Source organism: Pongo abelii, chromosome X (assembly GCF_028885655.2).
Source record: "Pongo abelii isolate AG06213 chromosome X, NHGRI_mPonAbe1-v2.0_pri, whole genome shotgun sequence".
Taxonomy (NCBI): domain Eukaryota; kingdom Metazoa; phylum Chordata; class Mammalia; order Primates; family Hominidae; genus Pongo; species Pongo abelii.
The window spans coordinates 19,673,592-19,700,089 of record NC_072008.2 but is presented as its reverse complement, the minus strand read 5'-3'; the positions used below and the strand labels follow the sequence as shown (position 1 = coordinate 19,700,089).

Sequence of the window (26,498 nt, the reverse complement as noted above, 5' to 3'; positions counted from 1 at the left end):
GCTCACCATTCTAGATACCAGTAAGAATATTTTTGATTCATGGGAGGAGGTCAAAATATCAACATTAACAGGGGTTTGGAAGAAGTTGATTCCAACCCTCAGGGATGACTTTCAGGGGTTCAAGACTTCAATGGAGGAAGTAACTGCAGATGTGGTGGAAATAGCAAGAGAACTAGAATTCGAAGTGGAGCCTGAAGATGTGACTGAATTGCTGCAATCTCATGATCAACCTTGAATGAATGAAGAGTTACTTCTTATGGATGAGTGAAGAAAGTGATTTCTTGAGATGGAATCTACTCCTGGTGAAGATGCTGTGAACATTGTTGAAATGACAACAACGGGTTTAGAGTATTACATATGCTTAGTTGATAAAGCAGTGGCAGGATTTGAGAGGATTGACTCCAGTATTGAAAGATGTTCTACTCTGGGTAAAATGCTATCAAACAGCATCGCATGATACAGAAAAATTTTTCACGAAAGAAAGTCAATCGATATGGCAAACCTCATTGTTGTCTTATTTTAAGGAATTGCTACAGTCACCCCAACCTTCAGCCACCACCACCCTGATCAGTCAGCTGCTGTCAACATTGAGGCAAGACCCTCCCCCAGCAGAAAGTTTACAACTGGCTGAAGGCTCAGATGATCATTAGTTTTTTCTAGCAGTGAAGTATTTTTAAATTAAGGTACGTACATTGTTTTTTTAGACATGCTATCACACACTGAATAAACTACAGTAGAGCATAAACATAACTTTTATATGCACCAGGAAACCAAAAAAATTCCTGTGACTCGCTTTATTGCAGTGGTCTAAAACCGAGTTTGCATTATCTCTGAGGTATGCCTGTACTCTGATTCTGAGGTAAAGGAAGGTTATCTGGCAGAACTTCACTGATACTTTTGTTAGGTAAACACACATCTGTTCCCAGGATAATTAACACGACGACAGAGAAGGGAGGAAGAAAAAGAGTTAGTGGAGAGCTAGAAGGGGCTGGCAAAAGGGGAAAGAGTAATGTGAGATCATGAGGCAGAAACACATCCATCCCACGGAGGACCGGTGTGTAAGGGCAAGTGGCCCTTAGAGCAGCTTTCTTTATTTTAATAAAGTATATTTCTCTGCACTCATAGAGACAATACAGAAAAACATTAAGAATGACACACACACGTGTGCACACACATATGCACCCAGAATCAGAGATCACTGCTTCCCCCAACACAGCTGTCTGAGAACAGTGCCCTGGCTGGATTCCTTGGCCATGGAATAATTTGCCAATTCCAGCCTGATCATCTCTCTCCCAGTCAATCCTGGGTGGCAAGAAAATGCTGGCTACTCTGGAACCAGTTCAGGGATGAATGCCATTGATTGCACTGCTACCTCCATCACCTACAGAGTGACAGCGTGTGAGAAAAACACATCACGGCTGATATGCAAAAAAAAAAAAAAAAACCAAAAAACAACAACAAAAAAATCCCTCTCTGTTCCAGTTTATCACGTGCACAATGAGTCTGTGGGGTGTCTAACAAATGGCCTGCCAGCCTCGGTGTAGAAAGGGGCAGAAGGCTTGCAACCTGATGTGGCTGCAGTGGGCCCTCAGCCTGCATTTTGTTGAAAGTCCTACATCCAGAGCAGATTCGATTTTGAATCTTTACAGTGACTCTTTTCGAATGCATGGTTATTCAGCAGATTAAATCTTAATTGCAAATGCAGCTTCAGCGTAGGAGTACCATTGTGCTTGCTGGTTTCAGGCCATTTTTGCTGAGCCGTGCTTTTCCAGAAGGCTGTTACAAATTTAGAAAGGGGGAAATGGCGTCTCATTTGTCGATTGGAGTTTTGTTTTGCCGACTGGATTTATTTTAGTGTTTGTTTAGAGGTGCCAAAAACTGACGTCCCTGGAGAGAGAATTGCTCAATTTTTTTGGAGAGGTTCTCTAAATTGTCCAAACTGCACATAGAAAACAATGTCTGTGGTCCTTCTGTGAGAGGACAGGCTTGCCAACAATCTCATGTGGTATAATTTTTATTAATTTTTCAGAGACCCAAGAAGCCACCGCCTCCATCCGCTCCTGTCATTAAACAAGGGGCAGGTAATGTACCTTTCAGTTCCATCAAATAAAATATGTGTCTTTCTTTTTGCATATATTCAAATCATCCTCAGTGTAGAGTTCAGGATTCCTGGTTCAAGTGCCATAGATTGACTACTTGGGAAGTTACGATTTGATCTCAGCAGGCAGGTTTTAAAGATACTTCTGTTTTTCCTAAAAGATAAACATACCATTAAAATGTGACCCTGATATAGTGTAAAAATCTAGGCTCCCAAAGAGAATGATCAGAAAGAATTTAAAAAAAAAAAAAAAAAACAAGTTTGGGTTTTTTAAGTAAACAGCTTTTGAGGAGAGAAGAACTTAATTGCCCTGTTTCACCTGTGCCCAGTTGAAGGTCAGCTTAGGGAAGATTGTTTCCCATAGGTCATAGCATTGTTGTGCATGTATAGTGTTGCTGAATTTTCAATATCTGTCCCATGTGGTTAACCAAAATTTGTACTGACTTCACTTACCCCTCAACAAAAAGATGTTTTTCTAGCAATAAAATACTTTTCCTTATGATTCTTGTTTAATTTTGAAGAGTCTAATTCACTTTTTTTCTGTGTAGTTCAGATATTCAGGTTGGATAATATAGGAAGAATTGATGTTGAACATTTGGTAGCTCGTTTCACACTGGATTCTCATATATATAAAGATATTTCATATTTCCCAGTAGAACTCCTCTTTATAATAGTTAAAATTAATTATAGGGAAAAATTCCTCCATGAGTTATTAGTTAAGTAGCATTTTAAAAAATTAACAACTACAATAGAAGAGAAGGGGTATTTTTAGTTCTGCACATTCACAATTATGATATTTCTATAACAGTTAAGTTATGAATAAATTTCAAGATTGGTTTATTTATAAACTTATTAAGAAGTGATTTTTAAGTTCTTCTGGCCCACCAAGCTAGGAGGAAAAACTTGACCCCACATTCCTTTCCCATTCCCTTTGGCATAGGTGAGAATTATAGAGATTAAGTCCTGAAATGAGATGTTAATTACATCTTTTGCTCCGCCCCCATCATGTTTGCATTGAGCAGTTTCATTTTGCCACCTAGTGGTTCTGGCCATATATTTTATTGTGCTGAAATTGAAGGAAGCTATTTATTTGCTTTTCTCTGAAGACCCCTTTCCCTATAGGCCTTGGTAATTGATCAGAGACCGTGGAGATTAGTTGAGGAGTCCAAGGCTCAGGCAGTCTAGATTCTTCAGTGTAGTAGGATTGTCAGTTCTTTCTGTGTCTCTAGGAATGATACTGACTTCATTATTGTTAGGTGAGTAGATTGTAGCATGGTAGGCAAATTCTTACCCTTTTAAAACAATTTTACCAAAGTTTATGATGGTTCTCTGTGGGGCAAAGCAGGATGGCATTTAATCTTTATAGATTACTGCCCATTTATCCTGCCTGAATGATCATCGGAACTGCTTTGTAATGGGGAGATAGATATTCATATTTTCTCCATCGTCAACTTTCCTTGTGTTTGATTATTTTACCAAAAAAAAATCAGATATGAAATTGACAGAAATGAGATGCGGTGATTAATTTGTAGTGAGTCATTAAAAGGAATTAAGTAAAGGGTGTGTTTGGTGGATTTTTTTTTTAACTTCTTTTTTTCTCTGAGGTTGTGTAATTGAGATTTCTAGTACCAAGCACCCATCTTTGGAACTGGTCATGTAAAGAGTTTGTTAAGAACTCAGCCCAGTCCATACATAAGAGGAGTACTTTCGACTGGTTTGTGCTTTAGCTCTTTCTCAAGTGCTCTTACATGCCAGAGGCCACTGGCACCAATGAGGAAACCCCAGGTAAGGGAGCAGCTGCAGTCCATGTGGGTAAAGGCTAAGTGCTAAGTGGTACATTTGAAAAAATGTAATACTTGAAGGACCCCAAATTTGGTGGCATAAAACAACAGCCTTCTTATGTTCATGGATTCTGTGGGTCAAGAACAGACCATGGCTGGGATGGCTTGTCTCTGCTCCGTCATATCTGGGACCTCAGCTGGGAATACTGAACTAGCTGAAGCTGGAGGATCCACTTTGAAGATGAATGTTTCCGTCACATGTCTGGCTCCCCTTGGCAAGGGTGCCTGGAAGGCTGGGCTCAGCTGGGGCTATAGGCTGGAGCATCTGTATGTGGCCTCTCTACGGTAGTTGACTTCTTACATGGAAGTTCAGTATTCCAGCAAATAAAGCATAAACTACAGGGACTTTTATGACTCAACTTTGGAAGTTATGTGGTATCATTCCTGCCACTGATTGAAGCAGTCACAGGCCCACCCACATTCCTGGCAAGGGGATGTAGACCTCACCTCTTACTGGGAGGAGTATCAGATAATTCCAGGCCCTGTTTTAAAATGGCTACAAAATGGGATGCAGATTCCTATGAAACCCCCTTTTTTTTGGTAGAACGCAACATTCATTGGCCCCTTATTTGTAAAGTTTGATAATTGACATTTATTTATACACATTCTCCACCTCCACCGAGTGATTTCCTGTGACTATATTGATGCCTAAGGAAATCAGGCTTAAATACCAGAAAGTATTATTAGTGGTATTCTTATAAATTAAGGGTATATAGGCAGGTGAACTTAATGACATAGGCCAGAAATGACTTCTGCTCTGTTTAGAAACAGCTCGTTTTTGCCAGATAATGCTAACGCCCAACTCAGGGAGAAAAAACGTATTGACTTTGCTCTCCCTGATAAAGATTTAAATGCTGGTGTGTGTAATAATTGAATAGAGAAAACATTTTCTGATCACTATTACCCTTTCCCTCCTAGGCACCACTGAGAGAAAACATGAAATTAAAAAGATACCTCCTGAAAGACCAGAAATGCTTCCAAACAGAACAGAAGAAAAAGGTATGAAATCAATTCTTCATTGGCACTTCCAGAACAGCAAGAGCTGAAGCTGTCTGTTACACGGCTAGTCCAGAATACCCACAGAATTTGCTTTTCCTTTGGAATATGGTGATCATGGTTTTGTTTTGATTGCTTTTACAAATCCTATTGCTAAGGAAGTAGGAGAGGGTTATCTGGTACTTTGTGGGACCAGAATTTCTCATCAGATGAAAAATAACCAGTCTAGTCAATTAACACATTGCTGCTGTTTCCTGATGTCTCTACCATGGCCACCCTCTCCGCACCCTGAAGTCGGATGTAAGTTCCTTTAGGGCCTGGTATATATCTGTCAGTTTCCACTTAGCCTGTCCTTCATGCCTAGTGTCCCAAGGTGCTCATTCACTGTTGATGGATGGATTTGGCTTAGTGAAATTCACGTCCAGATAAATAAACAAATGAAAGCTCTTTTCTTTGGTCACTCATGGACCCTTGACTCTGGGTAATGTTATTACAGACAAATGTCCTTGGTCAAGGATATTGGAGGAGGGGAGGGTGGCATGGTAATACTGGGAAAGCAGCTTGGTCCCCAGAGTCTCCTGAAGGTGGTCAGGAGTGTCATTGGCAGGGAAGTAGGTTAATGTGTGTCCTGCAATCAGGTTTATGAACGTGTTTGACTCCTACCATTTTGAGAGTCTCTCCCAAAGAAATCTGCATACTGTTGAAGGACTCATTTTATTAGGTGTCTAGGATTTGATTGATCACACATTTTTATGGGAAAAGTGCTACGTTATTATGAACAGGAGGCTGAGCAAATTCCATTTAAAAAAGCAGTTATTTTTAAGTCACAAGAGAAATGCTGAATTAATGAATGTAATTATTTGGAGATGCTCCTTGGTGGCCTCATGAAATTTTATTGTGAAATTTAATATTTGATATCAGCCTGCCAAAAATTTTACCAACATTGCCAGCTCTTAAGAAGCTATACCTTTCTTTCACAGTGAGCAGTTAGAACTTGACTTGTGGAACCTCATTGTAAAGGCCAGGTCTGTGTCACAGATTGAAGAAAAAAAACAGCCATTGAGTATATACTATATGAATAACTCTTTGTATAAAAGCATTGGTATGGCCAGGCACAGTGGCTCACACCTGTAATCCCGGTACTTTGGGAGGCTGAGGCGGGAGGATCACTTGAGCCCAGGAGTTCAAGACCAGCCTGGGCAACATAACAAGACCCTGTCTCTACCAAAAAAAAAAAAAAAAAAAAAAAATAGCCAGGCCTGGTGGCCTGTGTCCATAGTCCCAGCTACTTTGGGAGACTGAGGTGGAAGGATCACTTGAGTCTGGAAATCAAGACTGCTGTGAGCTGTGATCATGCCACTGTACTCCAGCCTGAGCAACAGAGTGAGACCCTGTCTAAAAAAAAAAAAAAAGTGTGTGATGTGAAATAACCAGACACCACCCTCTGTCCTCATGGAGGACACATGGCTAGTTTCTGGGTAATAGCCAGACTCCGTGATGGGGACACTTCCTGCACTAGTCCATGCTGACATATGGACTAGGCTTACATGTGAACAACCACCCTAGTTGGCTGACCAAGTGGCCCCACATCTCTGGTTCCTTCCTCTCCCATGATCCCTTGTTCTATGCCACAGCGGGTCAGGGAGGCAGAATCCCTGGTCAGATGCATTAGGGAAGCCAGGGAATCAGCCCTACCCGGAGACTTGGTCTCCCTGTTGGGTCAGCACAAACTCCCTTTTCCATTCATCCAGCAGGCTGCTGGAGTTCCTGTCCCTGTCCTGCTGCAATAGGAGAAATGTCCCCTGCTTTGCATTTCAACAGAGCCCTTCCTCCTCTGGCCCCTGTGTGCCATAAAATGAGTTTCCAGCATTCCTGATTGCGGCGTATTTCCCCACATTGTGGGGATGAGCATAATAGTACCTGATGGGTTTATTTTTATTTTATTTTTTTAGAGACAGGGTCTTGCTCTGTCACCCAGCCTGGAGTGCAGTGGTGCAATTGTAGCTCACTGCAGACTCAAACTCCTGGGTTCGAGATCCTCCCGCCTCAGCCTCCCGAATAGCTGGGACTACAGGTGTATGCCACCATGCCGGGCTAGTTTTTGTAGAGACGGGGTTTTACTGTGTTGCCCAGGCTGGTCTCAAACTCCTGGCCTCAAATGATCCTTCCACCTGGCCCTCCCAAAGCTCTGAGATTACAGATGTGAGCCACCACGCCCAGCCCTGATGGATTTTTTTTTAACCTTTTGCCAACCATCTGGGCACCCAAACAGCATGAGTCTGCGTTTGCAAGTAAAAGGTGTCCTGAGTACCATCTTACAAGTAAGCACAGGGAGCCTGCCTATAGTCCATTGGGCAACTCTCTCAAGTTCCATCTTTATCAAGAAGAATGTGGATGTATGCTTTTTATGCCACACACGGAGCAAGGCTAGTTGGGAACAGAAAATACGAGGTTGTCACTGAACACTGCCCCCGTTCGGCCAACAGATCTGGCTTCAACTTCATTCTAATATCTCTGACTCCAAAAAGCCTTGGAAACCTTATACGTGTGACGTCCTAGTTTGCCTTCCAAGTTCAAACTGTGCACAAGAAGAATCCAGAGCTCATTGTTCCCTGAAATGCTCTCCCTTTTATTGGCTCATGGCCCTTTTCAGAGGCCAGCCTGAGACGTGTCAGGCCTCTTTCCTTCCCATACCCAGCAGGTCCTGTGGGCCATTGACCAAACCCCTCAGCCCTCTGCTGAGCCCTGCCTCCATGCCAGCACCACATACAGCTCTGAGGAGATGACCAGACTTGGGCCGTGCCCTCAGGGGCTGTCGGCCTACAGGCTGTGCCAAACATGCAAACACCCAGAAAGTGTCTGAGCGTGTTTGTAAAGCGCTACCCTGTAATGCTCAGGTGAGGAAGGAAGGAAGTCTGCCTTTGAGCTGTTGGGAAGGGAACATGGCAGTGTCACGTTTCAGCCAGGCTTCGAAGGAAGAGCTGGAGTATGCTGAAGGTGGGCGGTGGCCAGAAGGGCGCTTCAGGCAGAAGGACCAGCATGAGTGAAGGCGTGCAAGGGAGGGAACAGTGAGCTCTGTGGGACTTCTTCTAACCTGACAAAGAATAAGTGGTGCTCTTGGCCTTCCATGTTCACCTTCAGAAATAGCATCGGTAATTTTTTTTTTTTTTTTAGCAGGAAATGAGTGATCTGCATCTAAGTACTGTCACTTACACTCGATCTATCTGTTTTCTTTAAACAATGATTTAAAGAAAGACCAGAGAGAGAGCCAAAACTGGATTTACAGAAGCCCTCCGTTCCTGCCATACCGCCAAAAAAGCCTCGGCCACCTAAGACCAATTCTCTCAGCAGACCTGGCGCACTGCCCCCGAGAAGGCCAGAGAGACCGGTGGGTCCGCTGACACATACCAGGTACTGCTGTGCTCTCACCTCCGGGGAGGGTGTGGGGTGGCTATGGAAGGAACACAGGAGGGGAACTGACTGCCACAGACCTTGGGAGGAAGGGAGAGGAGAAGGGGGAGCTCAAGCTTCCCTCTTACATCCTCCAGCAAAATTATCTGAAGACACCGGCCACTTCTGTCTTTGCTCCTGCACTCAGGCAAGAGTGAGTGTGAGGTTGAGGGGTGCGGTGTGGGTTTCAGGATAGCAGATGAGGACTGGGTACCCAGCATTTAGGCCCTGCTCACACACAGGGGTTTTTCCTGGGCCTCATTAGAAGCGAGGCCAACTGCCCTTCAGCCTGGAAATGCAGGTGGCGTGTCCCTCTTTGTCCCCCTGGATGTTGTGCTGGCCTCAAGTATGTACATCTCATGTGTGGCTACGACCCCTGACCCTCACTGCTTTGCAGGGCTTCTTTCCACAGCCCAGGCTCCCTCTGCTCTTCACTGTACAGCCTGTTGTGGAACCCCGAGCCAGGAATGTCTCTAGCTCTAAGACCCCCAAAGGCTGTGGACATGCTTTTTGCAGGCATGTGTTCTGAGATGTGCTTGACGGAATGAAAATTCATTCGCCAGCTGGCTGGATGCATGTGTTCCATGAAATCAGAGTTGGACGTTGTGTGTTCCAGACCTGAGATACCTACCACAGAGCAAGGAACTGTTGAATTCTCTCCATAAGTTCATTGCCAGAACTTTCTACCATAATATTAAAATATATATGTATTATATGTGTTGGTGTAATACACCAGGGCAGGTCAGTGACCCAGAGGTCTTTAGGTGTACATGTCAACACACAGTCACTGAATTTTTGTTCTTATGAGCTAAGTTGGCATGGTGAAAGTTGCATGGGCTTCACAGCTCTTGCGTTGGAGTCAGACAGACCTCTGGGCTGGAATCTCAGCCCACCTCATTCATGGGAGGAGTAGGAGCTTGGCTACACTATCCTCTCACCTCACTTTTTTCATCTGTAAACAGAGGATGATAATGGAATGCACCTAAATAATTCCCAAGTATGCAAATCAACATTATTTTCATTGTTATTTTGATTATTGCCTATTGAATTAGGCACGCTGCGGTAAGACAAAAAGAGCTCATTTACTCTTTTAAAGACAAATTTTAATTAGTGGTGAAATACACGCAATGTAAAAATTACCATCCTAACCATTTTAAGTGTACTGTTCAGTGCCATTAAGTACATTCACATTGTTGTACAACCATTTCCAGAACTCTTTTCATCTTGTAAATCTGAAATTCTGCACCCTTTAAACAGTGACTCCCCATTTACCCCCTCTCCCAGCCCCTGGCAGCCACCATTCTACTTTCTGTCTCTATGGATTTGACTACTTCAGGTACCTCAGTGAGTGGAATCATACAGGATTCATCTTTTTTTTTTTTTTTTTTTTTTTTTGAGGCAGAGTTTCGCTCTTGTTGCCCCGGCTAGAGTGCAATGGCACGATCTCGGCTTACCGCAACCTCCTCCTCCTGGGTTCAAGGGATTCACCTGCCCCAGCCTCCTGAGTAGCTGGGACTACAGGCATGCGCCACCACGCCTGGCTAATTTTGTATTTTTAGTAGAGACCGGGTTTCTCCATGTTGGTCAGGCTGGTCTCAAACTCCCGACCTCAGGTGATTCGCCCGCCTCGGGCCTCCGAAAGTGCTGGGATTACAGGTGTGAGCCACCGTGCCCGGCAGATTCATCCTTTTATGACTGGCTTATTTCATTTAGCATGATGTCTTCAACATTCATCTGTATTGTAGTATGGCTCATTTGCTTTTCATAACAATGACAACAACAAAAACACAACTCCCAGGCTCAAATGTAGAGGCAAGTCACAACGTGGGTGTGTGGGAGGCTGGCTGCCTAGTCGATACAGAGCTGTGGTCATCTCAGGTGCGTGTGAGCCCATTCAAGTAGCAGCTGGTTCACCTGTGTCATTCTACAGGCATCTCCCAAGGTCCAATCCAACAACTGCCTCCATGTGACACGCCCTGTTGAGTTGGTGAGGCCTCTTCATGTTCCGCCCTCTACTATGAACTGACAATAGAAGGTTCTTTGCACACGCACATATTGGGGCCACTTGACAGCCTTGATGACCTTAGCAAGGATCATTTCAGTGGTGTGGTCAGCCCAGAAGCTAGTATATCAGAAGAAAAAGCTTATGTAAACCAAAGTGCTTCCGAAAAGAATACGAGCTATACAAGTGGGGAAGATGTGGAGCAGCAAAGGTTGCACATCACTGAAGCCACACCCTGGCAAATTCTATTAGTCTCCAGGGGCTACAAACATTTCCGTTAGCTCAATAACAATTTCCAAAATATTCCTGCTGCTCTTTCTAACAATCTAATTGAAGAGAAGTGGAATTCCAACTGCTGCTTTGCCTTCTAGAGTTGCTTGCAACTGTCTGGTTATAGGATAGGTACAGGCTTTGCAAGCCTGGGGTAAATGTGTCATCACCACCAAACTTCTGGGCTCACAGAGGTCCCATTTGCCTCCTTCCTCTGCTTATCTCTTCTCTGCCTTTGGGTCTCCCAGTATCCAGTGGTTAGTTAGAAGTCCAGGCCATGAAGGGAGATGCATGAGAGAGATTTGTGAAGCCAGTGGAAGATGTAATTGTTCTTAACAGTGCATGCCATCTGAGCAGCCTGGGAGAGGGTGGTCAGCCCCCAGCCCTCCACACACCCCATGGCTGCCTAGCTCCCTAGATACTGGTTTGCAGGAGGGTGTTGGGGAGGAAAGCCCTGAGATTCCTGCTTAGCCAGTTTAAGGGAGGGCAGTGCCTGCTCTAACTCAGTGGTTCTGAAATTCGAGCATGCCTCCGAATCACCTGGAGAACTTGTTCAAAACAGATCGCTGGGTGCTATCCCCACAGTTGCTGACTCAGTAGGTCTCGGGTGGGCCTGAGAATTTACATTTTTAAAAGCTGCTGCTGCTGCTGCTGCTGCTGGTGGAATCCACACCGTGACAGCCATTGCTCTAGATTCTTTCAAGTTGTTGACGGTGCTCGCCCCTCCTTGCCTGGCTGCCTCTCAAGCGCCTGCTCATGCTTCAGATTTGAGAGCCCCTGTTAGCATGCCCTCCTCTGGAAGCCTTCCCTTAGATCTCATGATTGCTCTCTCCTCCAAATGCCTGCCACCCGTGTTTAGCCTAGTGCTGGGCCCCATGCTGTGCTACTTGGGATGCAAACACCCCCGGACTTCTTCACCAGATTTAAAGCAGATCAAGAGTGTGTTTTGTCATCTCCACATGCCTTACGGTGTCGAGCATATGGTAGTGGCTCATTTAACAAACACTTGTTGAATGCCATGGTTCCTTAAAAGAGGGGGAGGTGCCAGTGCTTATATTTTGTTCAATTTTGCCTCTCCTGCCGTCCTTCCCAGCCTCTGTACAAGCTCTTTAGTATGCGTGTCTTACATTCTAAGTAACCTATTATGCCATGGATTGCCACGCAAAAACACTTTTAAAAGTCAGAGAAAGGCTTATTGTTCCTTGGTACTTAATGCACTTTATATTTTTTTGCTAAGCGATTACATTGAACAACCAACCTGTATATTGGTTTATGCACTTGTTTTCTTCTGCCAAGTTAGTGGAGGTAGGAATGTTAATTCAAATAGTTTTGTGTCAGTGGTCCTCTGGAGAAAGGGTATTGTGTTCTGTGTGAACCCAGATCTTCGCCAGGATCTACCTGACCAGGTGAGTGGATGGATAGATGGACGATTGAATGCATGGACATGTAGTCACTGTAAGCAGCTCTCGTTGGAAGCTAGGCATTGCCACTCCAGCTGCAGCGTCCGGGCTCACGCTGTTTCTCACCAGCCAGTAATCTTGCTGCCAAGTGCGGCTTTCAGAGGAGAGTAATTTCTTTCTCTTTAAACAGGAGCTAACATCTTTCAGAAAAAAGGAATACCATGCATAAGTTTAGGAAAAGCATCATCACTTTTAGATATATTCGCTTAACAAAAAACGTATTACAGGGGCAGGCACAGTGGCTCTTGTCTGTAATCCCAGCACTTTAGGAGACCAAGGTGGAAGGATGACTTGAGGCCAGGAGCTCGAGACCAACCTGGGCAATACAGTGAGACCACATCTCTACAAAAAAATTTTTAAAAATTGTGCAGGCATGGTGGTACACATCTGTAGTCCCAGCTACTCAGGATGCTAAAGTGGGAGGATTGCTTAAACCCAGGAGGTTGAGTCTGCAGTGAACTGTGATGGTGCCACTGCACTCCAGCCTGGGCAACAGAGTGAGACCTTTCCTCCATAAATATATATATATATTTATATTTATAAATACATATTTATAAATATAAATATAAATATATATTTTGTATATTTATTTATAAATATTTATAAATATATGTCCATATATTAATATATATTTATAAATATATATAAATATATTATATAAAAATATATATTATTAATATAGTAACAGAATCAGTTGGACATTGTATATTTTGTATATACAATTAATATGTTTATATATTTCTAAATATATTTTATATTTTTTATATATATTTCTAAATATTTTATATATTATTAATGTAAATATATATTTAGAACTATATCATTAAGATATATTAACAATATATATTTATAAGTATATATTAATATAAATTATATATTTATATATTTAGAAATATATAAATATATACCATTAATATATAAATATATGTTAACAAATATATACATGTGTTAATAAATATATTAGTATATTAATATATTTATAAGTATACATAAATAATATATTTATATATTATTTATTAATCACACCATAATTATTAATAATTATAATAATACTATAATTAATAATTATATTAGTCCTGGTCAGACCCAGGTGTTCCAGTTCACAGTTTTTAGGAATTATATCTAGGAAAACCACAGTGACATCAGTAAGCAGTCTGTATTCAGTCTGAGCAAGTGGAAACGCACATGAAGGCTCTTACAGTGATCGCTCCCTTCCTCAGATAGTAATATACTTGACCTTTAGTAAGAATGTTCTCCCCACTTCCAGAAAATAAGTTCATATGGAATTTCAACAGGAAGAAAAGACTTTCAAAAATGTAATACCAGCATTGATTTAAAAATTCAATGGTGGGCTGGGCATGCTGGCTCATGCCTGTAATCCCAGCACTTTGGGAGGCCTAGGCAAGTGGATCACCTGAGGTCAGGAGTTTGAGACCAGCCTGGCCAACATGGTGAAACCCTGTCTCTACTAAAAATACAAAAAATTAGCCAGGCGTGGTGGCAGGTGCCTGTAATCCCAGCTACTCAGGAGGCTGAGGAGGGAGAATCGCTTGAACCCGGGAGGCAGAGGTTGCAGCGAGCCAAGATTGCACCATTGCTCTCCAGCCTGGGCAACAAGAGTGAAACTGCGTCTCAAAAATAATAATAATAATAAGGTGTATTAGCAATTGAATAAAAATGAGTTCCTCTGTGAAAAGAGTTCCTGAGGCTTGGGAGAAGAGTCCAAAAGAAGAAAAAGAAAAACCCAAGGAAATGCTGGAGAGAGGCAGGCTGCCCTTAGCTCTAGTAATTGCACGCAGTGGAAGGCAGCAAGCAAGAAACCTGAGGGGCAGGGCAGGTGTGTACCCTCAAAAGGAAATAAATCTGATAGGGCAAGAGATAGAAGCAGCCTGACTAGTCCAAAGCAGGCTTGTTAATCCTCCCAAACTCAGACATCCCAAGGCATAAGGATTAGTCATTTTCTTCCCAAAGAATAGAGAAGCTAGAGCAGGACCTTCACTGTGAGTTGGGGAGCTTTGCCTGTCTCCCGCTGTAGCACATGCTCTCTGAGTGGCCAGGGGCAGGTGTCAGGGAGCCTTGAGTTAGAGATGTGGGGAGAAAGTCTGGGATGAAGGGGAGGAAGTGAGGCCAGCAAGGATGGAGTGGGAGCAGGGCAAAGTTGATGGCTGGAAGGAAGCACAGGAGATGGTGACCAGAAAGGGGAGGTTGGTGCTTACAACCTTGGAGATGGGTTTGTTTGGAAGATGAAAATATTCGCAATGGTTGTGGCCGCAAATGTGGGTGACTGAAGATGAATGAATGAAGGTCATAGAACTGAAGATACCGAGGAAGGAGGGGCCGGAGTTGGGGATGGATCACCCATGCGGTCACCATAGGCTCAGGAAGATGGCAAGAGCTGGAGTCAGGGAGGCCAATGTTCTACAAGCCAGTGTCCTCCCATGGGTGCTGGTGTGTTCTGGGAGTTGATGATAGTGACAAGAAGGGTTTGACAGTGTGGTAGCAGGTGGTGTGAGCCTGCTGGCTCCATCCTCTGTCGGGCAGAGCAGAATTAACAGCTTTTGCTTTGGCCAGTGGCTGAGAATGTCAGGATGGAAGCAGACCATTCAGTGAGAAGGGTCCAGATATGGGGGAGTTCGTTGCTATGAATCAGACATCCCAGAGGTCACTGTCCACTGACTTTACATGTGGAAACATGTGCCCAGGAATTGCTTTCGAAGATAGGCAGTTGGATGGTGGACACCAGGATGTGGGTAGGATGCCCAGTGGCTTTCCAGACCTATGCCACTTGGAGATGACCTATTGCTTTAAATGTTAAACATACCGTGTGGACTTCTTGTGAAGAGCTGGAGGCTATACTGAGAGAATTGGAGCATAGGATAAGGGGAGGGGCAGCACGCAGTGGAATCGCTGGTTTTTTTTTTTTTTTTTTTTTTAACCTGTAATGATGCTGGAGCACTGGATTTCAGAGAAACACTGGGAGTTAAGTGACTGATGAGTTCTGAGGCATTTTAGCTTGAGGCAAAGATTAAGTAAACATTTATATGCCAAACATCAACTAAGTGCATAGGGAAAGGCAGATGTCTCTCTTGGGACCAACTTAAGAGCATGGAAGTCAATTTTTTCTTTAAATTTACCAAGGCATCTTGGCTTAAGACCTTGGGGTTATGATGTAGCAGAAAATAAGCTTCCAGGTACTGATCACTCAGTGAGGTGTCCAACTCCCATGCCCACCAAAAGAAAGCATTAGAAAAGGCTTCTTTGCTTTTATTAGGCGTAAACTAATCAATCCATTAATCAAAAAAGAGGAAGAGAAAGCTAGTGAGTGTGTGCAGTGTTCCCTAAGTCAGCAGGCAAACTGGATACTTGGATGCCTAGCCCATCATTTTGAATTGGGATTACTCAGGTGTTGTGAATTTCTTTCTAAAGATTCCTAGTGATTCCTTGTGTGATTTTTGTGTGTTTCCCTCCTTTAATACAAATCAGGATGAAGACTTATCTTTGGAGAATTCAGGAGAGAAGTCTTGGCTAGAAATTACAGAGGTCGGCTTGGTGCAGTGGCTCACATGTGTAATCCCGGTGCTTTGAGAGGCAGAGGCAGGAGGATCACTTAAGGCCAGGAGTTCTAGACTAGCCTAGGCAACACAGAGATCTCTACAAAGTTTTAAAAATTAGCCATGCATGGTGTTGCGTGTCTGTAGTCCCAGCTACTTGAGAGGTTGAGGTGGGAGGATCACTTGAGCCTGGGAGTTCAAGGCTGTAGTGAGCAATGATCGCACCACTACACACCATCCATCCTGGGTGACAGAGTGAAGCCCTGTCTCTAAATAATTAAAAAGAGAAAAAAAAGCAATTACAGAGGTGGATGTCATTGGCTTATAGATGGTAGTTACAAGCATGGAATAGATATGACCACTCCAGGAGATTACGGAGAAGAGGAGGAGGAAAGAGTAGAGACAGCAGCAGGGAAAATCACTGCGTACAGGGTGGAGGAAGGCCTAGGAGCCATCCAAAAGGGTAGGAGTGTGATATCATGGAAGCTAGAAGGAGGAAGTGTGGAGCAACTACTGATCAGCAATGCTCACACCTGGGCGTGCATCCGAATCACGGGTGTTTAGGGGTGCTTGTTGAAACACAGATTGCTGGCACCCCAGGTTTCTAACTCAGTAGGTCTGAATTAAGGCCTGAGAATTTGCATTTCTCCCAAGCTCCCAGTGCTGCTGCTGCTGCTGCTGCTACTGGTCAGGGGACCACATTGTGAGAACTGCTGCCATCTTGAGAGCCAGGGACACCCAGGCTTTGCTCATTAGTTGGCCCTTGGTGATCCCAGTCGAGCAATTTCCATGGAACAGTTGTGGGCAGGAGACAGATTTGGGGTGAGTTGAAGAGAGAATGGGCAAGCGGCCAAGCGTGGGTAGACTTGTCTTGTGAGAAATTGGCTATGGAAAAAAGATGGAGAATGGGTGCTAGATATAGATTCAGGAAGGAAAGAAAATTTGTGTGTGTGTATGTGTATGTATTATTCATTTGTTCATTTCAAATATTCATTAAGTGCCTACCTTTGCCCAGGCCCTCTTCTAGGTAGTAGTAAACTATGGTAACCAGGCCCACCCACTGCTTGCTTGGGCTTTGGGGCCAGGCACACTGGGGTTGAAACCCCAACCCTCTTCTTAGACACCCTGTGACTTCGGGCAAGGTGCTCACCACCTTGAGTCTCACTCAGTTCCCTCCCCTGCAAAATGATACCACAAGGCCTACCTTGCTCAGGTGTGGAGAGTTTAAACAAACTGCTCCACCTCAGGGGCCTAGCTCGTTGTCTGGCAACTTGAGAGGCACTCACCAAATCTGTGACCTCCGTGGGGGAGGGGTTCCTGTGTCAGGCTCTGGGGCCCCAAGGGAGTGGAAAAGTGGACATCCTCAGGGTGATGGAAGCATGAGTGGCCTCCCCCAGCTGCAGCAAGAGCCAGGACCCAGGGAAGGCCAGCAAATGACAGAAGGTAGTCCCATAGGTCACAGGCATGGGGGGAAGTACCTTGTCATACTTTAGGGACATCTGCATGATTTGCTGACCTCATTCCATTTGTACATATTATCTTCTCTCACTCTCCTTCCTCCCACACATAAAGTGAATCAACCATAGTGATGGGATTTAGCCTCAGCCCAGACTGAGTCACATGGATTTTCCTGCCACTGATGGCCAGAATCAGGCAGTGAAACAGTAGGAAATGTTAACACCTCACGCATGCCTTGTACTAATTGGTTTCTATAATGTGTTTTCCATGGGCTGTGTCTTTGAGTAGTACTGTTCCTCCACACGGCACCCTGCAAACTTTTCTCACAGTCACATGATGATGAATTCTCGCTCCTCCAGACACTGCCCAAGATGGGGGCTCAGCATCCTTAAAGCCCCTTGCGCCTCTTTGAGATGTCAAGCTGTGGGTTTGCAGGTGACGTCTACGGATGTCATCATCCTTGTGCCATAGTGTATTGCAGGGCTTGTCAGGCCTGGATGGGCTCTGGAGAGAGGCCTGCTTCCAGATATATTTGCAGAGTCTGCACAATGAACAGAAATTTGGAGGGGAATTGAGTGAGCACTTTCCCATCACCTTCCAGCGTGTCTTCACCATCTATAAATAGCCACGCTTGTTTGTGCTTATCCAGACAAGGACGCACGATGCAAAGGGAGAGCTGCCAGGAAAACCACTCTGGTTTCTGCTTCTTGTGCCCCTGGCCTCCCTCTGCTTGTCCCACATTTAAATGGTACCACTTTTTCAGTCCAAAAGTTCCTGTGATTCCTGGGACATTTTTGGCTACCAGGTGAGTATGTGGGGACTCATAGCAGATAACAGCAGGACCTTTGGATTTGGATTTCTGGGAAAGGGAAGGAGGCTCCTCCTGCCCTCCATCTGAGGAGCAAAGGAAACTGGGGTTACTGATACTCCCATTTTGTCCTTTCCTGATGGAAGGATCCAAGTTCCATGGGCAGTAACATCCCTCCTGGGGCAGAATGCTTCTGAAGGACTGGCTTTGCATCTGCTATCTTCACAGATGGGCGGGGCCCTCTTGTCGCTGTTCATTTGAGAGAAAAACATCTCTTGGAGCATAAAACCTATGCACACGGATGCTCACTTACATTATTGCCATCCCAAATGTGGTAGGAAAAGATTGGACTGGCTTGGCATGAGGAACTTTCCATCTGGTTCCAGCTCTGCCACCAATCAACTAGGTGGCCTTGGGTATACCACTCCCCGCTCTCAGAGCACAGGAGCTCTGTCTGTAATAAAATGGGGGCTTCAGCTGGGTACTCTCTACCCACCTTTAACAATCAGAGCTGAAATCTGAGATGTTATAAGTAGGCAGCCAGGAGAGCAGGAAGGGAGCGCTCACTTGCGTTGGCCTTGCATCCTCAGGCACCCGACTGGACAGGGCCACAGAGGTAAACAATGAGATGCAGTAGTTTTACACTAGGAGGGAGTGATAAGCAAGGTTGCAGAGTTGGAGAAAGAAAGAAGATAGGTTCTCAGGTGACAGGTGCTCTAAAATCTCAGACTTCACTGCTGTACAATTCATCCACGTAACCAAAAATCACGTGTACCCCAAAAGCTATTGAAATAAAGTAAAAAGTTGTCATAAAAAAAGAAGATAGGATAATTCAATTGGTTTCTCTAGGATCTGCACATTTGACATCCATTATCATCTGTTCCCAATGCAATGAAAAGTGATGAAAAATAGAGGATGTGTGGTGTGTGCCTCAGTGGTTTCCTAAGCACAGGCAATGGGGCGTTTCTATTTCTTTTCCTTTCCTTTTCTTCCCAGCTTTCTTTCCTCCTTGTCAAATTTTGTAGGCAGTTGAAGCCCAAACACTTGCACCTCCTTTCTGGGGCATGGGGTGGCGGCAGAGGGGGGGGGTGTTGCTGCCAAAAAGAGTCACCATATGGACTTGGACTCTTTGGTTCAGTAGGAATCGGTAGATTTGCTCTTTCTCCTTTCATCCTTGCTCACCTCCAAAAGGTTTGTGGGTTCTTTTTGGTATTTTTTTGTGTGTGTGTGTGTGGTTGCTGTTAGTGCTACTGCTAATTTACTTGTTTGTTTGCTTGCCTTGGCTTCCTGTGCACTTCAACACCTTGTCCGTACCACATGTCTTGGCTTAACTGTCCCAACGCAGGCTAAATTGGGCCATGCCACTGGCTGAGTTCATGGTCTCGAGAGATTCACATGGTGCATCTTCCACATTCCCGTCTGTGCACGAGCCCCATCTTATATCTTGAGTCTGAGTGGGAAGAACAGGCCCCTCTGGATAGGTCGAGTGCATGATTTTTGTTTATTAGTAGTACTTTTAAACTGAGAGAGGCAAAGGTAATTTACTTAGCTGGCAGTGAGCCGGGGTAACACAGGCTGCCTGGCATCCTTGATGACTCACTGTCTCCAAGGCCAGATCCCCAGCCTGGAAGACCAGAAGGCTGACTAAAGCAGCTTCAAGAAGGAGTCAAGAGCTTGGGCTCTGGAGTTGGACTTAATAGGCCCAATTCTAGACCCTGCCACTTTACTGCTTTTATGACCCTTAATCAGCAAGTGACTTAATTTCACTGAGCCCCAGTTTCCTTATCTATATAATGAAAACAAGGATGTCACAGGTGGTGTTCTCTAGAAGGCATACCCTGATCCACCATTTAACATGAAGATATGTTTTAGAGTTCAATACCTATGAAGCAAAAAGGAAGAAGGATTGGGCGGAGGGAGAAGTCATGATGTGATACTGGCTCAAAAAGCCTTGGCCAAATCCATGGGAAGTTTTGGAGCCAAAATGGCCCATCTGAGTCATCCCATGTTGGGCTGAGATGGCTGAGACTTTGATACCATGGGGTGTGGGCTGCCCTGGAGGGGAGGGAGTGCCTTGGCTGAGGAGGCTCTCTGCAGCTGAGATGGTCCCTGGAATAGCTGACAACTGGCAGCCGCCTGCTGACAGCACTCCCAGCAGGCAGTAGGGGCAATGAGCCCTTCACTCAAGGGGCTGCGCATAGTAGGTACCTCAAGGGGTGATTGTGAGGATTGAGTACTTAAAGCATGCCTGTAATCCCAGTGACTTGGGAGGCTGAGGCTGGAAGACTGCTGGAGGCCAGGAGTTTAAAACCAGTCTGGGCAATATAGTGAGAGCCCCATCTCTACAAAAAAATTTTTTTTTAATTAGCCATGCATGGTAGCATGTACCTGTAATCCCAGCTACACAGGAGACTGAGGCAGGAGGATCACTCAAGCCCAGGAATTCGAGGCTGCAGTGAGCTGTGATCATGCCACTGCACTCCAGCCTGGGCAACAGAGTGAGACTTTCTTTTCTTTTCTTTTTTTTTTTTTAAGTGCTTATTCTAGTGCCTGGAACATGATAGGCATTCAGTAAACAGTAGCTGCTGCTGTTATTTCTTTTTTCTTTTTCTTTTTTCATTCTCAAAGGGGGTGAGCTGCTATTATTTCTATGGGATCATAGGTTCTACTTATAACTGGTGCAGTGCTTGGGCTCGTCAGTCTCTTCTCTGTGATTTAGGTTCCTGCTTTAGTAAAACAAGGAGACTTTTAGCCAGTACATGCCTATCCAAGTCATGTGTCCTAAGTGTCCATAACGAAAACTGCTAGGTAAAATATAAGAACATTGCATTACTTTGATTTAAAAATCAGAAACAAGCAAGGGCAACTTTCTTCTGATGCGTTTGGATATATGGTGGTATCTCCTGACTTCTCTTATGTTCTCCTTTTAGTTAACAGCTGTAGGCATAGAGAAACTCACCAGACAGAAACACTTGCAGGAGCTTGCAAATTACAAAAGGATGGGCTTTTTCCTTTTTCTCTGAATTTAATAACATCCCTTTTGCCAAATGGTACCCACATGCTGGGCAGACTGGGGAGAACAGGGACCACTGAGGGGCTGCATCCTCATTCGGTGTCAGCCACTCCAGACACATGCTTCACAGAATTTCAGAAATTTTGGTATTTTTCAGAACTGAAATTCATTAGCATTGTTCTAAGAGTCTATAAATACAGTGAAAGGCATTTCCAAATAGACATTGTAAAATGCTTGCACACCCACAGTCTGAACACTGTCAAAACACCAGCTGCAGCTTCCCTACTTGGAAGGATCAGAACCTTTTTTAAACTTCACCTAGTGTGTTTTCAAAATAGGCTTGCTTCTGGCCCTGTGTCGAAGATCATTTCAACTTAAGCCTGTGTCTGGTGCTTGGCATGAGGGATCAGGGCTCAGTTGGAGAGACTGGAGGGATCCCACTCTCCCTCCTATCAACATGTGGCTGGTGCTTTAGAATCTGGGGAAGAGTTGCTCAGGGATGATTAGTTCCTATTTCTTCAGGATGGTCCCTTGTGGTTCAGGCTATCCGACCATCTGTAAGGGGCCTGCAGGCAAATCCCAGAGATGTAAAACACTCTCCTGAGTCAGAAGCCCCTCCCTGACAAGGGTTCACCCCAGGTCACACTAAATGCCACTTGAGGGACAGCTACCTTGGCCAACTTGGAGTATAATAGTTTTTTCCTTTTATCCAGTGCCATTAGAACAATGCTCCTAAAATTGGGGATAGAGCGTCTAGTAGCTACAAGCAATTTGCACCTTTGTTTTTCATTTGTGTGGTATTCTTTATAATTTTAACAGTTGCAAGGACAAAATGCCCTTGTGGCAAGTTTTCCACTGATAGCCATTGTCGTCGGCTGTTTTTTGTTTCTTATGATTTCTCAAACAGGGATGTTGTATTCGTCTCAGTGGCTTAACCAACAGAATCTATTTCCTCACAGTTGTAGAGGTTAGAAGTGTAAGATCAAGGTAGCCGCAGGGTTTGTTTATTCTGCGGCCTCTTCTAACAGCCTCATTTTAACTTAATCACCTCTTTAAAAGGCCCGTCTCTAAATACAGTCACATTTTGAGGTATTGAGGGGTTTCAACTTCAACATATAAATTTTGAGAGGACACAATTTAGTCCATAACTGACATATACATGGGGATCTGCAAGAATTTGTTTTTTGTTTAAAAAGTGTTGACACTATACCCAAGTCTGTGGTCTGAATGTTTATACCTACCCCTCCCACAAATTGATGTGTCAAAATCCTCACTCCCAAGGTAACAGAATAAGAGGTGGGGCCTTTGAGAGGTGATTAGGTCATTGGGGCAAAGCCCTCATGAATGGGATTAATGCTTTTATAAAAGAAACCCCTCTCCCTTCCACCACGTGAGGGCACAGAGAGAAGGAAGCTGGGTCCTCACCAGACAGAATCTGCTGGCATCTTGACCTTGGACTTCCCAGCCTCCAGAACTGTGAGAAATTTCTGTTGTTTATAAGTCACCCACACTATATCAAGAATATAACTTATCCACAGGTTATTTCCTAACGTGTACAAGGCCCAGAAAAATCACAGTGTTTGCTTATTCATTTAGTTAAACAAAAACTTTTTGGCATACATAAATGTATAAAGCATTGTACTAGGAGGAAACAAAAGTGACAAAATCCCATTCTGAAGAATAAGTGGGGAAGATTACTAGGTACATATATAAATATGAAGTGCTGTGATAAGGGTTGGGATACAGGGGTGTGTTGCAGGAAACACGAGGAAGAGAGGTGGATCTCTGAGTGCTAAAAGGGTGAGTTACATTTGCTCAAGTCAAGTGGGAAGGGAAGGAATTCACAACATTGGCCAGAGACTTGAAATTTGGAGTCAAAGGAGATGATGAAATGTCCCAGAATTTGCCACAACTCACAGGACCATCTCCACTCCAACCCCACCCCAGACTCCAACATTTCTCTAATGTTGAAATTAGGGAACAAGAGCTCTAGATAGAACGCCTCTCGTAGGTGATCCTGTTGAAGCTAGCCCACCAGTCATTTTGTTGATGAAGCACTCAAGTTCCTGAGAGGTTCAGTAACCCGGCCAAGGTCACACAGGTGATAAACAGCAGGTTTAGATGTAGCACGCCTGGCCTGGATTTTTAAGTCTAGGGTTCATAACTCCACCCCTGGCCTGCAAACCAGTTCCCAGGAGAGATGACCTCGTGGAGCACCTACTGCCTGGGTGGTTCTTAAAGGAGAGTTTGTGAGGCAGGATCCAGGCAATCTCAGCTTTTACCTTGATAATACTATTGGAGAGAAAGGAGAGAGAACGTGAGCTGCCTGAATTAGGTAAGCCTCTAGTTGCTATTATTAAGAGTAAACTTTAGGCCGGGCATGGTGGCTCACGCCTGTAATCCTAGCACTTTGGGAGGCCAAGGTGGCCAGATCACTTGCAGTCAGGAATTCAAGACCAGCCTGGCCAACATGGTGAAACCCTGTCTTTGCTAAAAATACAAAAATTAGCCTGATGTGGTGGCACGCGCCTGTAATCCCAGTTACTCAGGAGGCTGAGACAGGAGAATTGCTGAAACCCAGGAGGCAGAGGTTGCAGTGAGCCGAGATTATGCCACTGCACTCCAGCCTGGGTGACAGAGTGAGACTCCATCTCAAGAAAATAAAATAAAAGTAAACTTTAAAAGGAAGGAAAAATTCACCTATAGTCTTATCCCAGAGATTACTACTATTAACATTTTGGGCTGTTTCTTTCTCGTCTTTTTCCTATGTATGATTTTGTTTGTTTTTCACCAGTTTTCCATAGATGTGATCATACTGAACAGCATACAACTTTAGATATTGAGGGAAAAGTGCATTTATTGTACAAATACATAATGCATTCTCATTTCAGAAAATCTGACAAATGTTCACTAGTTCCACAGATGTTTTTTGAGTCCCTGCCATGTTCCAGCTACTGAACTGGGTGGTGGAAATCACTGATCAGACTACCCAGGAATAACCACTGTAAATTTTCTTCCAGTCTTAAAATCGCTCTTCCTAATATGTCAGGAGGGCACGTGGGTATATGTGTGCTGCTGTGTGTGTTGTTTTTAACCTGCCTTGGTCCCTTAACATTGCAACATAAGCATTCATTCTTGTTAGTATAAGCCATTTATAAACATCGTTCAGATGGCTATATAAAAGTCCATCAAATATCATAGTTTATTCAAGTGTTTTCCTATTTATGAAAGATTCTAGTTCTTTACAGTTTTTCTTCATTACAAATAACACTGTGAAAAACACACTGATGCATAAAATCCATTTGGGAGGCGGAGGTTGCAGTGAGCTGAGATCACGCCACTGCACTCCAGCCTGGGTGACAGAATGAGACCATGTCTTAAAACAAAAAAAAAACATTTTATTCTTAAATATATATGTATGTGTGTGTATATATATATATATGTATGTGTGTATATATATGTATGTATATATATGTGTGTGTATATATGTATGTATATATGTATGTGTATATATATGTATGTGTATATATGTATGTGTATATATGTGTATATATATAGACGGAGAGTACATATATAACATATATATGTACTATATATAACATATATATGTACTATATATAACATATATATGTACTATATATAACATATATGTACTATATAACATATATGTGTACTATATATAGCATATATGTACTATATAGATAACATATATGTACTATATAGATAACATATATATGTACTATATATATAAAAAAGAATAAAATAGTTGAGAATGACAATAAAAGGAAAATAAGCAGTAAAGTAATAAAGCATATTAATGCACAATAGGGTCCTCTAAAGTTTCTGGAGACAGGCTCACATTTGATTGGAAGCTTCCAGCTGTCAAATCACAGAGGGAAACAGCAGCTCCCAGATTGACAGTTACCATAATACACAAATAAGCCACATGTTCAGAAACTGCTGAGTTGTTCCGAGATACATGTGATTAACTCATGAGCAAAACTTCATCTTTCTGCCAGCAGCCCCTCTGACTTAACCCCAGCTGCACACAGGGTATCACCTCAAACCATCTTTCCCTCTTGACTGGAAAAAAAAAAAAAGCCGAGTAGAGTTCACTAAACTCACTGTCTGAGTGCTCTCTCTCTCCTGGGCAGGACATGCGGTTTTATAAGTTTTGATCTTTGGTGTGTTTCAAAAAGGACAGCGCTGTCTGGTTGTGAGTATAATTTGTGTTTAGTCTGTTTGAAGGATGGCAGCACCCAATCCTTCTGGGCTCTGTGGATTCCAGATAATGATATTTAAGGGTCCCCAGGAATGTATTTCTTTATATCTGGGGAAAACTCTTAAAAATGAAAATGCATTTCTGCTAATAATTCTGCATTTCTGAAACATTTCATTCAGGTTACCTTCAAATTAGTGGGTGATGGGGCCCTGACAGTGAAATGTTTTGAAATAAATGTCCTTCATCCTGCCCTTCCTGTTGGCTCGGGATCAGTCTGAGGCAATGGCCCTGGTGGAGCCCAAGCTTGGGTAGCCAGGGGACGGAGAGGGAGTCTGCTATGGAAACCTAGCCTAGGGGAGCCTACAGCCTTAGGAAGTTAGGATGAGGCAGGAAATAAAGGTCCTTCTCTGAAGCCTAAGCTGCTTCTCCTTTCCAAGTACAGGAGTTCATGCTCTACCTGAACTTCTATTTCAGCCTAGCTTGGAAGGGCCCAGCCAGCATCATAACACACACTCCCAGGACAGTCTTGGGGCTGTGTTTTCTCTTAGTGGAGGCCAAGCCATTAGGCCCAGGCCTGGTCCGTGGTATTCTCACCCCTGCCCCTCCTGTGGTGGAGGATGCTTGAGGTTAAGAGGCAGTGTTGTTTGCTTGGGAGTTGAGGAGGACTCACCTCCTTCCATTGGTCCTTTTCTCCCATCACAAAAATATGCATGTTGTGCCAAATGCACCCACAAACACTCCCGTTTTTGAAACAGGATCTCACTCTGTCACACAGGCTGGAGTGCAGTGGCACGATCACAGCTCACTGAAGCCTCAACTTCCCTGGGCTCAGGTGATCTTCCTGCCTCAGCCTCCCAAGTAGCTGGGACCACAGGCGCACACCACCACACCCGGCTAATTTTTGTATTTTTTGTAGAGATGGGCTTTCACCACATTGCCCAGGCTGGTCCCAAACTCCTGGGCCCAAGTAATGCTCCCATCTCTGCCTCCCAAAGTGTTGGGATTATAGACGTGAGCCACCGTGCCCTGCTCACCACCCATTCTTTGAGTGAAAAACGCAGCAGTCTGTCCTGTCAGCTCCCTGGTTTGGAGTTCACCCAGAGCACCTGCCCTGACCTGACCTCCAGGTATAGAGGTCTCCCGCTACAACCATCCCTCGGCCCCTCATTGCCTCCCAGGCAAAACAAGCCCTGTGGTATCTGGCCCAGCAGTCAGGTGTTCACCAACCTTGCCAGCCTTTGTTCTGTCACTTCTCTCTGAGGACTTCAGGCTTTGGTCCCAGGGGACTTGTCCACACTGGCACTCTCACCCACACTGGGGTCATTGCTC

At 44.1% G+C, this 26,498-nt stretch overlaps 1 protein-coding gene across 7 annotated transcripts in view; it reads left to right on the top strand.

The window, feature by feature from the left end:
* The window catches only part of SH3KBP1 (SH3 domain containing kinase binding protein 1), a 356,010-nt gene that overhangs the window by 290,300 nt on the left and 39,212 nt on the right, over positions 1 to 26,498 (top strand). For all 7 annotated transcript variants that reach the window (XM_002831442.5, XM_054544393.2, XM_054544392.2 and 4 more), the window contains 3 exons: positions 2,030 to 2,081; positions 4,858 to 4,938; positions 8,187 to 8,346. In XM_002831442.5, coding sequence (XP_002831488.2) covers positions 2,030 to 2,081; positions 4,858 to 4,938; positions 8,187 to 8,346 — 293 coding nt within the window. The remainder of the gene's footprint in view (positions 1 to 2,029; positions 2,082 to 4,857; positions 4,939 to 8,186; positions 8,347 to 26,498) is intronic.